This window comes from Leiobunum rupestre, chromosome 7, assembly GCF_980474605.1.
Source record: "Leiobunum rupestre chromosome 7, qqLeiRupe1.1.hap1, whole genome shotgun sequence".
NCBI classification, from domain to species: domain Eukaryota; kingdom Metazoa; phylum Arthropoda; class Arachnida; order Opiliones; family Sclerosomatidae; genus Leiobunum; species Leiobunum rupestre.
The window spans coordinates 51,023,804-51,039,924 of NC_143390.1; the positions used below are offsets into that span (position 1 = coordinate 51,023,804).

The 16,121-nt window shown below is 36.8% G+C and overlaps 1 protein-coding gene across 1 annotated transcript; it reads right to left on the reverse strand.

Annotated features, from left to right (window-relative positions):
* Nucleotides 1–2,253: 2,253 nt before the first annotated feature.
* LOC149936864 (uncharacterized) lies at nucleotides 2,254–2,781 on the reverse strand. Its single transcript, XM_090153734.1, has 2 exons — nucleotides 2,676–2,781; nucleotides 2,254–2,564 (listed from the first exon to the last, which is right to left on the reverse strand). The coding sequence occupies exons 1-2, from the start codon at nucleotides 2,779–2,781 to the stop codon at nucleotides 2,254–2,256; spliced, it is 417 nt and encodes a 138-aa protein (XP_090009860.1).
* Nucleotides 2,782–16,121: the final 13,340 nt, after the last annotated feature.

A 16,121-nucleotide genomic window follows, 5' to 3' on the forward strand; every position in this document is an offset into this window, starting at 1 on the left:
ATTCGGCCAACCATAGCCAATCTATTTAATTACTTACCCAACCGAAGCTACCCCTGCTATAGTCACTGTACACCCCAAAGAGCCCACCATAGCCATTAAGCATTAATCATCTCCAAATAATTACCATAATTGAATCTGTTGTTACCAAGTCCAATAATAAACGAAGACTTATATTTTTGCATAACTACCATTGATTTTATTTACCTACTCTGTGACAATACCGACTCTAAGGATCCCGAACAAATAAATTCGATACATACGGCACGGGGAAATAAGTATTTAAATTTCCCTCGAGTTTAGTGCGTGGGTAAGATTCTCAAGGTTACAATTGGAACTTTTTGAATCTTCCCTCCCTTCCAATCTCCACGACTCCTCTAAAACCCCCCTGAAAGTTATAGTGCCGTAATAAAGTGATGTCGACCTTACTATTTTATGGCACTGGCTCCTTCCAATGTATCGTAGCTAGCAACTATGAAACTGGAATGAGCCAACCGTCTGTTAGTAGTTCAATAAATAGAGTTACCAGAGCTATTATTGAAATTATGCGTAACATATGCGTGTTTCCTGTATTCACTGAGACGGTTGAAGAAATTAAGGTATGTTTTATTAAATTTTACTATGATGGTCACACAATTACAAATATTCATAATTTCAGAGGTCATTCTTGCATAGGTGTGTTTTACCGCATATCATTGGAGCAGTTGATCGTACACATGTTAATATAAAGGCACCAAGCGAAAATGCAGTAGAGTATCTGAACCGACATCGAAACCACTCAATCAATGTCCAAGTAGTCTGTGATAATAACTTCAGGATTCTTAATGTCGTTGCCCGTTGGCCTGGCTGCATACATGATTCCTTCATTTGGCGTAACTGTGGGTTATTCTAAAGTTTTGTTAATGGTAGAATGCCTGTAGGTTATTTACTTGGTGATAATGGTTACGGACTGCAACCTTGGCCGATAACTCCCACCTTGGATGCTGTTACACCAAATGAGCTAGAATTTAATAAAAGACATAAACGAGGTAAAGTGTAACTATTATTGTAAGTTTCCAAATAATCAAAAGATGTTTATATAATATGAAGAAACGTTATTGAACGTCTAAATGGCGTATTTAAATCAAGATGTAGGTGTCTTGATGAAAGTAGGGGACATTTGTGCTATGAGCCAGCAAAATTCTGTGAAATTATCACAATTATTGCATTGACAACAACGTTCCTCACCTTGTAGCCCCTGGTAAATAAAAATTGTTAAATATTAAGACCTTGAGCTTTAATTATTTCTGAAACATTTTGGCTCTTACTTACAGCTCAGGTGGCTGCAGATGTACTCAGGATTGCTGCGGCCCATGAAATGCAAAATGACGAGTTAGAGGAAGTGGGAGAGGACAACTTTCTCGAACGTGGACAACTGTTACGACAACAGCTTGTAGACCTCTGTATCGCACACTAAAGGTAACGTCAAATTTTATTTAACATTTTTATGAATAAAAAATCATGTGAGTTATTTCATTTCCACACCACCCGGGAGGTAAACATAATGGTGCGGTTTTTTACGAGGTATCCCATCACCACATTTAGTTAAAATAACTGAAATTAGGTTCAGGCCTAAATCCTCGGGCATCATAACCAGAAAAATTAATTTAACGACTCTTCTACTACGACCGGTGGCTGCAATTGACTATCAGTGACTGCTAGCAAAAGCTGGCATATTGCTTCCGTCTTTCGCTCTTCACAAGCCACCAGCCTTTCAGGGGCATCAGCGAACCTTTTACAACTGTCGGCCACTACTTAAAAGCTGAAGCATTCCTCTCTGAGGTATCAGCTACTCGGATCAAAGTGTCCCTTATTTCTTGCCGAGTTTCCTTCAACTCCACAATTTCAACTGCAAGCTTTTCTTTCCTCCGAGGCAAAACCGTCCAGGGCATCATCAATTATCTCCTTAAACGGGAGAAAACGTTTCCTTGAAGACCGAACCATTTAAATTTGTAATTATTAGTGCTTTACACATATTCGCATGTTTTGCCTGTGTTTAAATATTTTGGCTTTGCATATTTTTGCATGTTAATATTTGGGCTGTATTTAATTTGTATGTCGTGCAATGGTTCTTTATAGTTTCCTCATTTTCAATTATTCAGTTAACCATTTTATTCAGTTTTTACCATTGTATTTAAATTGTACTATAGTGGCTTTAATTTTTGGAATGTAATACGCGGTATTATTTTTGAGAAAGTACGTTACAAATATGAATGTTTACCCTGTACTTCCAGAAGCTGCTGCATCATATGCAGTGTCGATACCACCTTGTATTCCGGCATATGAAACCTCTGCAATTAAAGCTTTTACCCTCTCTTCCAATGGAGTAAGTTCTCGCAAATCAGATGCTGAACCTCTGCCAGTTGGTTTAATCTTCGCAGTTATTGAAGCGGCTTTAGCCCGGACACTTGATTTTAAAGTATTCCACTTCTTGCGGATGTCAGAGGGATTGCTATCTTGAGAGTCAATGCCGTTGACTGCGTCGGTTATTTCGATCCATAATTTGTGCTGTTGGGTGTTCAGAGCACCTTGATAAAATATATAAAATAATTTGTAGAAAGGTAACGCGAGAACTTTCTAAATTCCTCCCAGCATGCTTTCATTAATAAGAGGTTTCTTAATTAAAATATGTAAGGCACCTTTATGTTGTCGAAGTTCTGAAAAGTTTCGTTCCTCCATCTTTGAAACCAGAATATTGCTTTCCTCATCAGAAAAGGCTTTGCCTTTAACCTTCTTAAGTCCCATTACCAAGGGAAAATTTTCTCAAAATGAGATATTTTATTAGCTTGTGATACAAATAATCAAAAACCAAAGAGGATTTTTTTATTTTAACATGACTTTATATAGACAAAAGTATGCCATTAATAGTTACAACATACTACAAATTGATTTTGTGTATTGGTGTTTATTTTTTTAATTAATTATTGTATTACAACGATTTAATTGGATTAAATAAATTGCTAATTGAAAATAATAGCACCATTATTGCATGTTAATTCTACATTATTAAAAGAGGTTAAGTAATACTTAAAAGTCAAGAGATTATGCTTTACAAACAAAATTTGTTTAAAATTAAATAATTTGTATGTAATAAAAAGACTTAAATGTTTAATTTCTGTTATAAATAATTCTAACAAAAAATAGTTATTTATAATTATTTAACTTTTTAATTATTTTTAACAATAACAAATATATGGCGAATAAAATGAAATTTATTTTTAAGGATTACAAATAGATGGCGAACTAAATGTAAATAATTTGTGAGGGTCACAAATAGATGGCCAATAAAATGATATTTATTTTTAAGGGTTACAAATAGATGGCGAGCTGAATGTAGATAATTTGTGAGGGTCACAAATAGATGGCAGGCCACTAAGCTGGGAACTGAAAATAAACAGACTTATTAAGTTATTGCTTAGTGCAGGCCACATTAAATAGTCTATGAGTGAACTGCCTTAAGCTGAACTGAACTATCTATACCATCTTTGCGTCATAATAATGACGTGTGATAAGCCAATAGAAGGGCCAAAGCCAGAAGGCTTGAATGGGGGGGGGGGGGACTGTTTCCTGTGTATTTCAGCCAATCGGAGCTTCTTAAGCAAGAGGGCGGATCCTCTCTTGCCTAGGGGGTCATGCATAATACGGCTGTGTATCGATAAATAAGTGTTTGTTCTGTTGTGGAGTGATTGTTTCTTACTCTTACCTATCAGCAATCAGCAAGGGTTGAATGTGGGATTCAACGAAACGGTTAATCATATGTATTCTGATTTCTTTAGTATTGTTATGTTATGTTTTATTTTATTATTGCTCATAAAATATTGAATAATAATTAATTCCACGTACGAAAATTCATCGAATAATAAGTTGCGTGAAAAGAAATAATGAATAATGAAGTAGACGTGTAAAAATCTTGGCAAGAAAACTTTATTGATAGTGAGCCCGGACTAGCGACGCGCGAACGTAGAACGCTAACCGATGGGCTGTCACTCCTTTTAACAAATAGACTATACTAAGTTTTGACCATTTTTGACCGCTGATGCTGGACAAACTATAGGAGCTAGGGAAAAATGTCAATTGGCAATTTTGCTCCTTTGATCAAGCCCAACAACATGTTTCAATTTGAAAAAAATCTGTCGAAAGCCAAATCCCATAGGAGAAGTGCGATGTCCTTTCAGGAAAATACAGACCCATGATATCCCAATATTAATTTTGGCGATTTGGGGCCCATTAGTTGGGCATTGGTCATCTTAGTGGTTTTCCCCTTAAACTCTACTTACATAACTGAAATTAAATCCAATTTGAACGATTTGCATCAAAAATGTCAAATGAGTTTTTAATTTAATTCGCTGAACCTAACAATGTATGTTTCTATAAAATAAAATGAATAAAAAGGAAAAAAAAAGAATATGTTGCTCTTAGAAATATCTATTGACGTGAGCACTAATAAAATAAATAAAAAGTATGGTTTTTCTTCGAAGGTCTAAAATACGATTTACAGAACAAGCACTCCTTCCCTTAAAAATAGCCTTAGGTCGTTATAGTGCGTTTATAAAGTGCATGTACTGTAATTTAAAGATTACTTCAACTAGGGACATTTGTTATCGATTGATGCATCATATACCCTTCTAGACCTGTCGGTTGCGGAGTTTACTAGCGAAATCACAAATATGGGCATTGTCAAAGATACAGTCTCCTATCACCGAAATGTATTGGGCTATCGAGGGTCGGTAATGTTCTATCCAGTGGCGTAGCCAGAAATTCGCCAAGGGGGTGTCGAAGCATGGGAATGTTAAGAGGGGGTGGAAATTTAGTACAGTCAAAGGTAGGCCCAAGGGGGGGGGTCTGGACCCGGAAACCCCCCTTGTCTACGCCACTGGTTCTATTATTTACCATTTCAACCGTAGCGGTTGAACAGTTATGCCTTGAATGGCGTTGGAAATAGTCATAATTGCTAAAAAAAATAAATAAATCACACTAAATAGGCTTTTGAGGGTCGAAAAATAACTATCGATATTTTTACGGTGAAGCGATCAACCCAATAGCAAATAGAAAAAGTTCAATATGGAACTAGCAGAATTGTGCTAAATCATACATTGACTTTATTATTGCCAAGTTCCATTATTTCAAAGAATCGAGTTTAATCGACACTGTTAAAAATGGCCAGAAATTTTAGAAATACGCATCTTGTACGATGCGGAGATCTGGGATTAAAAACGTATTACACGTTTTTAATCCAAGCTGGGATAGTGCTTCTTATTTTGGGAAGCGCACAAGAGCAAAAAAAGAGTGTTAAGGAAACTGTTGAAGACACGGAATCGTACTAATACAGTTTGAGTTGCGTAAAGCGCGACCATTTATCCTAAGTGGAAGAAATAAATTACACAAACAATACCACCGAACTTTTTTGCCTAAGCGGTACTTAATGAGACCTAACACTAGATGTGTAGGCGTTATCTAACATTATCTCCTCGGAACGCCGTAGGTCAGTAAAATGAATGGCTGAAGTTTGGAAGCAATAACGAAAACTTTCTTCTAGCAGACGACGGTACGGATGACCAATCTTGGTCTTTGCACCAGAAGAATTTCTAAAAATTGTGTTTGAAGCTGAGTGCTTATTTATGGATAGCACGAACTTTTTATGCCCAATTAATTTTGCTCAACTGTGTGCAATTCAAGCGCCTTATAAAGGCATAATGATTTCTTTTGCCTGGACAGTCGACACTATTAACATTTACAATATTATTAAGCAACCACTCTGCTTTCAAATCTAACACAACGGTACGAAAAATGGAAAAACGCTTAAAGGAGTTGGCATAAGTCCCAATTGAAGATCACAGCGACGTTTGGCTAAGCATATAAAATGATTTTCCCACAAATAATCATAATGACATCGCATTCCTAACTATTTTGTCGAAGCAAAGCTCGAAAACTCCTTATAAACGCCAAGTATGTGGAATCACTCCTCCAAATTTTCTCTACGAACCAATAACCATTTGGAAGAGTTCTACCACAAATTAAACAATAGATTCAACGTAAAATAAACGTTATTTTTATTTACTTCTGAAATTCAAGATTTACAATAATAGAAAACCAATTAAATGGGAAACAGAGATGAGAATATACAACAATTAAAATAGCAGGGAATAATTACAGATAATATAGTAAAATGAAAGGTAAGGTCAGCGACCATAATTTTAAAATAATAACATTTGGAAACAAAGTGCCAGGAGATAAAAACGGCCAATGTTTTACATTAAATCAAAAATTAATTGAAAAAGTGAAAAAAAAAAATGCGAGAGGGACTTAATAAAAAGCTAGCCTGTCGGTTCAAAACCGGACGGAACCCCCACAATGTGCCACTTTTTGAAATAAATGGGATATTAATATTAAATTGAAGTTACAGTACGTTGTCTATGGGAATTAATTAAGATATTAAGATTATAGTTAAGTGTCAGCATGAATATATCTAGCTATGAATATACAATAGCCTCTCTAATCTCCCGCTAAAATTTGGGTTGGGCCAAAGACTATGTAAGTTATCGCTACATAGACTGGCGTGTTCTACGGAGAAAAGGTTGACCAAGCATCAGCGACCTCAAGTTGTCGCGGAAGGAACTTTTCGTTAAAAAATTCGCTCCTGGCGCCGGTAAAATCGTCTCTTCAGTCTTCACGTGTTGATGTTTATAACCGCGCTTTACTTTGTCTCCGTTGTTCTTTTAAGTAGGCCTAATATTTTTCAAAAATTTCGTGTTTGCTTTTGAAGTTAAATGAGTCGTGTAGGTATAGGAACGAGTAGCTCTTATTTTTTTTATTCAAAGGGCTGATTTTGAGTCTGAGAAGACCGCGAGCCCGGCGAAGACACCATCTGATTAATCAGGGCGAGATATGTGTAACGGCCACGCCAACGGGGGGATACGTGGGGACATAAGTATATGTATTTGTACCCCGCTGCTCCGCTTTAAGCACTACAGCGGCCACCTTAAACAACCAGCCCTGGACAAAAGTGCGCTTTGCGAAACAACGTTCGGCCAGTGAGACAGCCATCTTGACTGCCTCCCATATAGCAAACAAACGCCCTCATCATGGCCCAACAAAAGGCGACACCATGGGCTGCCCGAGACCCACCCTCGCACAGCTGAGGACTAGAGTGGCTTCCTCTTCCACTGCAAACTACCCTCCTTAGTAGGTTACAGAATGACGAGTGTGGAACACCCATGAGGTTCCAGTGACCCAGCGCCCCGATCAAATGACCTTGAGAGCCGGGTATGGAGCCCCCCACAGGCTCCAGTGACCCCATCACACCACTACGTGGGGACAGGGGTGGGGACACCCGTGGCGGAAGTATTCCGACCACCCGTTGGGGGATTGGTGGTCGTCCTCACACGGCCATCCACAAACTCTGCCTCCCGGACGCCTGGGATTACAGGAGTGAGCCACTACTCCCGGCGAGTAGCTCTTATTGAGCATTTTTAAATTGTTACAATGAAAAAAAGAAAACAAAAGGTTTATCTTTCTTTAGGTTCCCCAAAGATGAGCAAAGGTAAGCTTGTAATTTTACGAGTTTTTAAAGGAGATAAAAAATTAATAGTGTTATTACAATTTTTAGGTGTCAAGCTTGGATTACAAATGCATGTCGCTCTGATCTAAAACATAAAACTGCACAATCTTTAAATAACTCTTACACAGTTTGTGGAGAACATTTTGAAGCATGGTGCTTTATGAACCAAGCTAAACGAAACCTTGTTTGGAATGCAATTCCAACATTAGGCGACCGAAACGGTGGTGATTTGATGACATCCAGCTACTCTTTAACCAATGGAAATTTAAAGGGGCTCCAAAGTTCGGTGGCAAAATGTGTGTAAAGTCAGTGAAGTGCGAAATTTACGGTTAACTCTGCCCGCCTCTGATAAGGCCGAGTGAGGGGTTGGGGGGAAGGAAAAGCATGTTAAATTTTCTTTTTTTTTTGCCACCGAACTTTGGAGTCCCTTTAACAGGTAATCGTTCACACTAGTTGAGTTCCAATACATGTTAATTTATTTTAACCCTGGGGTAATGATTTAGATAATACACTGGAAACTCCTATTAAAGAGGCGTCATCCAGTGACTGTTTAACAAGTGCAAATGTAACAGGTATTATTAGACACTAGTTAGGTTCAAAGACATGTTAATTTATTTTAAACCTGGCAATGATTTAGATAATACAATGGAAACTCCCATTAAAGAGACAATAGTGTCATCAACCATTGACTTAACAGGTAACCTGATTATGCATGTTAATCATATTCTAAGCATAATTAGTAATTTTTATTATGTATTCCAGCGCTAGTTAATGAAATATTTGACAATAGTTCCGCGACTTCTGAATCTCGAGAAACACATATCAATAATGGCAGCTATACAAGGGCTCTGGAAAGATCATCATGCAGAAGGAGCCAATTTCCTATTTACAAGAACGTTTAATCAAGACCCGCTTGAAAACTATTTTTGTACTGTGCGTCAAAAGGGAGGGAATCGACAAAACCCAAGTGCGATGCAGTTCCGGGATGCATTCAAGCAATTGCTGACCCTGAGTAGCGATGGCCAAAACTGTGAAGCAGATTTTGCTGATATATTGCTAAGTTTGAAATCTTTATCAAACAGACAAGCTAAAACAATAACATTGGAGGAAGAAAATGAAAATGAATCGGACCTTAATCCGCAAAAGAAGAAAAGGGTTTCCGGGCTCAAAGAAATTGATGCAACGTCTGTTGCAGAGGCATTTGGAAATGCGGTAGACATGAATGCTTTGTTATATGTGATTGGCAGTGTTGTAAAAAAGTTAGGGATTCACATATTTGTGAAAGTGATAAATTGATGTGCCGCTTCTTTACGGAATCTGAACTCCTCGAAACCCAAAGTCAAACATTTACTCATCTCAAAGCTTATTCTTATAAGAAGGGTGACTTTGGAGGTTTAATATCTCCGTCTGACGTAGTTACGGCATGTATGCTACAAATTGAGAAAATTTTTATCAAAGTATTTAATGAAAAGATGCATGAATCTGGTATTTTAAAAAAATTAGTAAAAGAATCCGAAGGTATTGAAGCTGAGAACATTTGTCCCGGCTTTAAACGAAACATTATTAGAGTATATTTCAAAATGCGAATATATTACGCAGTAATATTCATAAATTGGGATATTGCTGAAGAGAGGGGAAAAAACCAGATTCCAAACTGTTAAAAGTGACGCATCTAGGATGCTAGTTATCCCTAACCCCCATTAATAGTTCTTCAATATTTGTAAATAGTATATAATTACCTCATTTAAAATCATTCGGAAGTATTACTTTATTGCGAATACTACGTGGCGCTAGGTGTTAAATTGTCAACCTTTTGCGTCTATGTAGCGATAGCTTACATAGTCTTTGGGTTGGGCTTATCTAGTCACGTGATCAATCACATCTGCTCCGACCGAGTGAGGAGTATGTCGTCATTTCCTTCAGTCTCCTGATTGGCTGAAAACGCTTCACTGGTCTCGAAAGTTGCCACCCAAATCAAATAGACATGATAGAAGGGCTATATCGTAGGGTTGGGTATTCATAGCTAGATATATTCATGGTGTCAGCATTAGATAAATATAAAAAATAATGAAATAGTGCGAGAGTTAAATTAAGTTACGATGTTATTTAATAAATGAAAACTAAGGTTTACGAAATATCAAAACAAAACACATATGGCTGGTCAGGCCACAAACTACACATATTTATAAAACAATCAAAAATTGTCAACAAGTGTCCTAGTCAGGTATACTGATAAATATAATTGTTAAATAGTTACAAGAACGGTTTCCATCTGGAAAAGCACTTGGTCCGTTAGCGTCCGGCAACTACACGAAGGGCATTTTGCCCATCCCAACAGGGCGCGCACAAAACACGAAGAAAAAGGAGAGAGCAACGATCACATCTTTACGGTCCACAGTGTTTCAAAATCGACTTTTTTGGGACAAAATTAAATATGAATAAAATATATTCAATGTGTATATATTTGTGATCAGATTCATCAGCTCTATACGAATATATCACTTATATTCTTGTAACTGCCACCAGAGGGCCGAACGTTTTCCTCTCGGAATTTCGGTAAATTACTTACTTCACTGAATGTAGAGACTAAAGTTGAACGTAAATTTAAAATTTCAATAAATTTGGTAGAACAGAAGCTCTGTACTAAGAGCTTAAAGGTACAATTTTAACCAAAATAAGGCTTTTTCAAAAAGCGATTTTCCAAAATATCGCAAAGTTGTAGCAATACTTTGCAATGCTGTCTTGTAGAGTAGTTTCCGTAGAATAACCTGCAAAAAACCAGAATGCGACAGCGATTGAACTTCAAAAGATATATCAACATTTATCAAAGAATTAAATTTGTTTGTAAACGCTATTTTATCCTGTCTCTGCTAATCTTGTTTTTATACTATCCACTATAAACTTTACTACAGTGGAGAAACTTCTATTTTGTCCTACTGCTAGTAGAATTTATTATTCGTTTCATTAGTTCTCACGCACGTCTCGGATTCCAATATAATGTTAGAAAACACTTAAGCGAGCTTTTTTTTTTTTAGAAGCTCGTTATGAGCGATTGTAACGGGTGGGACAATTCAGTCCGCTCGTCCGTCCATTTGATTAATCAGGTGCGAGATATGTGTTACGGCCACGCCAACGGGGGGATACTTAGGGATAGGGTTGGGACACCCGTGGCGGAAGTATGAAAACCACCCGTTGGGGGATTAGTGGTCGTCCTCACACGGCCATCCACACACTCTGCCTCCCGGACGCCTGGGATTACAGGAGTGAGCCACTTTCTTTGCTGTTTTCTTCGAAATTGTTTTGTAAGGCCCGTTATTTTCAAGATATTGTCGCAGTGATTTTGGATGATTAAAAATAAAATTTAAGTAAAGTGGCGTTTTTTAAATATCTAAATAATAGTGTAGTATGTTTTGTTTTAATTAACACTCGCTCTCTGTTTTCCGTCACGTATACTGCTGTATCTTAAAATTGACACATTCTTTAACTTCATTTTTACACGACAGCCGATGGTCCTTTTCGAACCCACTTATATTCAAAGAGCGACTTCTCCAAGTTCCTGTAATGGTTTATATTATTGTATTCATTTATTATTCTCCAAGTGCCTTTTTAAAGATTTAAGGTTTAATGTCAGAACCAGGAACCGATAACATATCTGAATCTACTGGCGAAACAATAATTGTTAGAAATCGCAATATCGTTGAGATTTTCATGAACAGAAATGAAGCCGTGAAGAACTAAGATTTTGTTTAGAGCTCATCAAGGCTTAGGATCTGGAATATACACTCGATGAATCGCAACTGAAGCTACAAGTTCAAAAGATAAAAAATTTAAAATCAAAGTTCCAGTACAAGTACAAACAGAGCGATCGGAACAAAAACCATTTCCTGTCAAAGAATGCTCGTTGGTTAGACACGACTTTCACCATGGTTACACCAGAAAAAACGGCGCGTGGCGAAGATTTTTGTTCTGAGGCCACTACTAGTTCAGCTGCTGGGAGGCCAACGAAGGATATGTCTAGGGTATGTCCTCGGTCAAAGAGAAGACAAGTATCAGAGTTATCAAATTCTTTGTCTGAGCAACCTTTCACGAAAGTTTTGAAGGCTGTCCAATTATCAGCTAGACGTGATGGAGAGAGAGAGAAATGTCCAATCTTTTAAAAGAGGCGCTGAAAAGCCCTTCAAGATCACAGAAAATTCTCACTAATTTTAAAGAACCTAATGTTTTTCGAAAATATACCCCGCAAGAAGCTCTTGCTCTGAATATTGACGACGAATTAACGGTGAAAACGTATAACCGCTTAAGAGAAGGGGCAAAATCCCATGGTATCGATTTGTATCAACCGTATTGGGAAGTTCTCGAAGTAAAGAAGGAGTCCAGACCCGTGGAACCTGTAGAAGTTTCTGATAATTTAGCGGTTATTCCTTTGCAATTCCTTCTGAACCATACGGTCTCACGCATCGTAAACCTGCAATCCGAAGTTATTCATCAGTACTTAGACATATTACATGTAGAAGAGCTGCGTTTTACGCTGTTACTCTCTTGGGGTTTGGATGGGAGTTATGGACACTCGCTATACAAACAGTCGTTGGTGAGTAATGATACCTCGAATGACGATGACCAGAGCTTGTTCGCCACTACTGTTATTCCTCTCCAGTTAAAGTCTGAAAATGGACATATTTTATGGAACAACCCAACTCCACAATCTGTGCGATATTGTCGACCTTTGAGACTCGTTTTTTGCAAAGAGATCAAGGTAATTAAAGAGGCAAAAAGTATAGTCGATGAAGAAATTATATCTCTTTTACCATTTGATATTACTATTAGTTTGAACAAAACAATATCCATCGATTATGCTTTATCATTTACAATCATTGATGGTAAGGTTTTGTATGTCATAACAGGGACGAAATCGCAACAGTTTTGTCCTATTTGCGCAGCTACTACATCCCAATTCAATAAGATCGCTCTCAATTCCTTCACCCCAAATCCCGAAAACCTCAAATACGGAATAAGCCCGCTTCATGCATGGATTCGATGCCTAGAATTTTGTCTTCACCTGGGCTATCGAAACTGCGACGGCTTAAGATGTTGGCACGTAGACGGGGCCGTAAAAAAAGAAATCTTTCAAAAGCGCAAATTGGAAATCCAAGAGAAACTAAAGGCTAAATTGGCACTGAGGGTCGACTTTCCGAAAATGGGTGGGAGTGGCTCTTCGAACGATGGTAAGACAGCCCGAAAAGCGTTTCACGAACGTAACCGAAGAAATTTCGCCGACATTCTAGGATTGGAGTATTGGCTGGTAGAACGGCTGCACGTGATTCTCGTCACAATATCATGTGCGCTACCAGTAGACGAGGACAAATTTGGAGAGTGTTGTAGAGGTTTACTGGACAAATATCTTGAAAAGTACAGTTGGTACTATATGCCTGTAAGTGTCCACAAACTTCTGGTCCATGGAAAAGATATCATCTTTTCTGCTTCTCTACCATTAGGATTCCTAACTGAACAAGTTGCAGAATCCAGAAACAAGATATACCGCCAATATCGAGAGTTCATGCACGCTCGTAAAACTAGCCGAAAAGACAACCTGCTTGATATCTTCAACCGGTCTTTAGATTCGTCTGACCCGGTGATTTCAGATTTTTCTCTAACAGAAAGGAAGTTAAAAATAAAAAAACAACTACTACCTGCCGCTGTTATCCTTCTGTTGAAAGAAACGGAACAAGTGGATATAAAATTGCCATCGAACTCTGATAATGATGTAGAAGAGATCTGCGATATGGACTCGGATGAAATGCAAGTTCTTGTTTTAGAATATGACGAAATATGTTAAATTTACTGTTTTATTTACTTATTTATTTTACTTTTTTCGTATTTGAAGGTCATGTACACTAAAATGGTTAACTTGTTTACTTACATATTTTTTACTTTATTTATATTTGTTTACATACTTTAAGATCATGTACACGTATATAATGTTATTTTGTTATTTATATATTTGTTACATTCTATTTATTTTTACGTACTTGAAATGCATGTACATTAATATACAATTTACTTATTATTTTTCTTGCTTCTGAGCGAGTACTACTATAGTTAACAAATATTGTAAATTAAATTAATTATTTCAACGTTTCTTTTTCAAACTTCAGGAAATGAACGGTAATAAATGCTTTTTTTCATTTATATTTATGCTGTAAATTGCATTTAACTGTTATGACTGCGACCTTACATTCACAAAACAGACCAAAGAAATAATCCAAAAACAGCAACAAAGAAAGCCGGATAAAGTGTTAGTGTTTTCCCTTCCACGTTCCGGCTAGGCTGCAGCTAGACCTGAGAGGTATTTCACAAAGCTCTGAATCTCGCACCCTGTTCACTGCTAAAGTTTTTTTTTGTGATTAAACGACTTTATTTTGTACATTTTCTAAAACGGAATACAGAACGTGGTGAAATAAATGTCTTAATATTAAATATTATCTAATATGTGTAATTTTTTAAGATATATCTAAAAAAATAAACTATCTCTTTTGTTTAACAGAATGAAACTCGTGTCTTTTTTTTATTTCATATCAGTCGCGTTATCAACGATACCCAAAAAAATAAAATTTAAGAAAGATTTAATCCATTTAAAATGTTATCCAACTGCAATTTTAAAATGACCGTAAACCATTTTTATAGCATAGTGTAATTATATTATATTATATTTATACTTTGTATTATAAAATTACCCAGGGTAACTCCTTTAAAACTAAATTAAATTTCAAGTTGCATACCAGAGTCCCGAGTTATAATTAATTGTTCAAAACTTCCAGAACTAATGAAACGAATAATAAATTCTACTAGCAGTAGGACAAAATAGAAGTTAATCCACTGAAGTATAGTTTATAGTTGACAGTAAAAAACAAGATGAGCAGAGACAGAATAAAATAGCGTTTACAAGCAAATTTAATTCTTTTGATAAATGTTGATATATCTTTTGAAGTTCAATCGCTGTCGCATTCTGGTTTTTTGCAGGTTATTCTACGGAAACTACTCTACAAGACAGCGTTGCAAAGTATTGCTACAACTTGCGATATTTTGGATAATCGCTTTTTGAAAAAGCCTTATTTTGCTTAAAATTGTAATTTTGAGGGCTTATTACAGAGCTTCTGTTCAACCAAATTTATTGCGATTTTAAATTTACGTTCAACTTTAGTCTCTACATTCAGTGAAGAAAGTAATTTACCGAAATTCCGAGAGGAAAACGTTTGACCCTCTGGTGAATCTGATCACAAATATATACACATTTAATATATTTTATTCATATTTAATTTTGTCCCAAAAAAGTCGATTTCGAAACACTGTGCGGTTTCACAGTCTAGGAATATGAAAACTCGGTCCCCTGGAATAGAAAAGTGTATTCCCCCACTACGAGCTCCCCTCTCTCCCTACAGCAACGTGAGCGAGCCAAAATCGCGGACATATGAGCTTAGCGCCACCTTTTCTACATGTTTAAAAAAAATTCGTCTGCTTGTTTTCGAATATTAAAATTCATTGTCTATTCCTACTAAAAACACGGGACTAGAAATACGCGAATAGAAAAACTAGCAGACGAAAAGCCGATTAAAAGTGTAAAGGTTCTACGATAGATGGCGATACTTGTTATGTCCGTGAATTTTTTACTGCTCTGCCTAAAACGGGAGACGACCACTCCAGGTTTACTTGAATCCTCCTAGTCACAGTGAACTCAATTCTCCTCTGCAAAGTCCTTCGCGCGGAAAGGTTTAACCCTGTCGGGCTCAATGGGTCACCAAGTGACCATTAAGCGCGCGAAAGTGTCCGCTCTCTAACTTTCGATTGCACCATTGGTAGCAACTCGATGGAAAGTCTTAGGAGCGTCACTGGTAATACCCTATATATTGACCACTGTTAGAAGGAAACGAAGTATTTTTAAATATTAGGGAGCGAACATAAAGAATATTTACAAAATACGTTACAAAGTGGAATTCCAAGGCCATAAATTAGATCGAGACGTAGTTAACCCACTTGCAAAGAAATATTTGCAATCAAACGAAAAGTACGAATTCTCAATCAAAAATTATCACGAAGACCTTAGTAGTCCGAAGAAATCGAAAGCAGAACTGGCTCTAGCCCTACTCGACGCAATTGCTTCAAACTTAAGCATTTACACCTAAATAAGAAATTGGTAAAATTCTTGTGTTCTTTATGAAAATTAACAACGCAACCTAGAGGACAGTACCTAGCCATATCGTTAATAACTGTAGAACAAATTCAGTATTTTTCAATCAATTGCAAGAAGGTCAATTGTCCAATTACTCCTTATGTTATAAAAGTTAAAAATAGTTTTTTTTAAATGAAAATCACTAAATTATCTTAAATTATAAGCGTACATATTCATAAATTTTTAAAAAGCGTATTGTTGCAAAATAGCCGTTTACTTTTTCACAGAGCCACGCACCGACCCACAAGGCAGGTTTTCGAACCGCTGGAGTTTCGTCTGTGTTTTAAAATTGTAAATGATCTA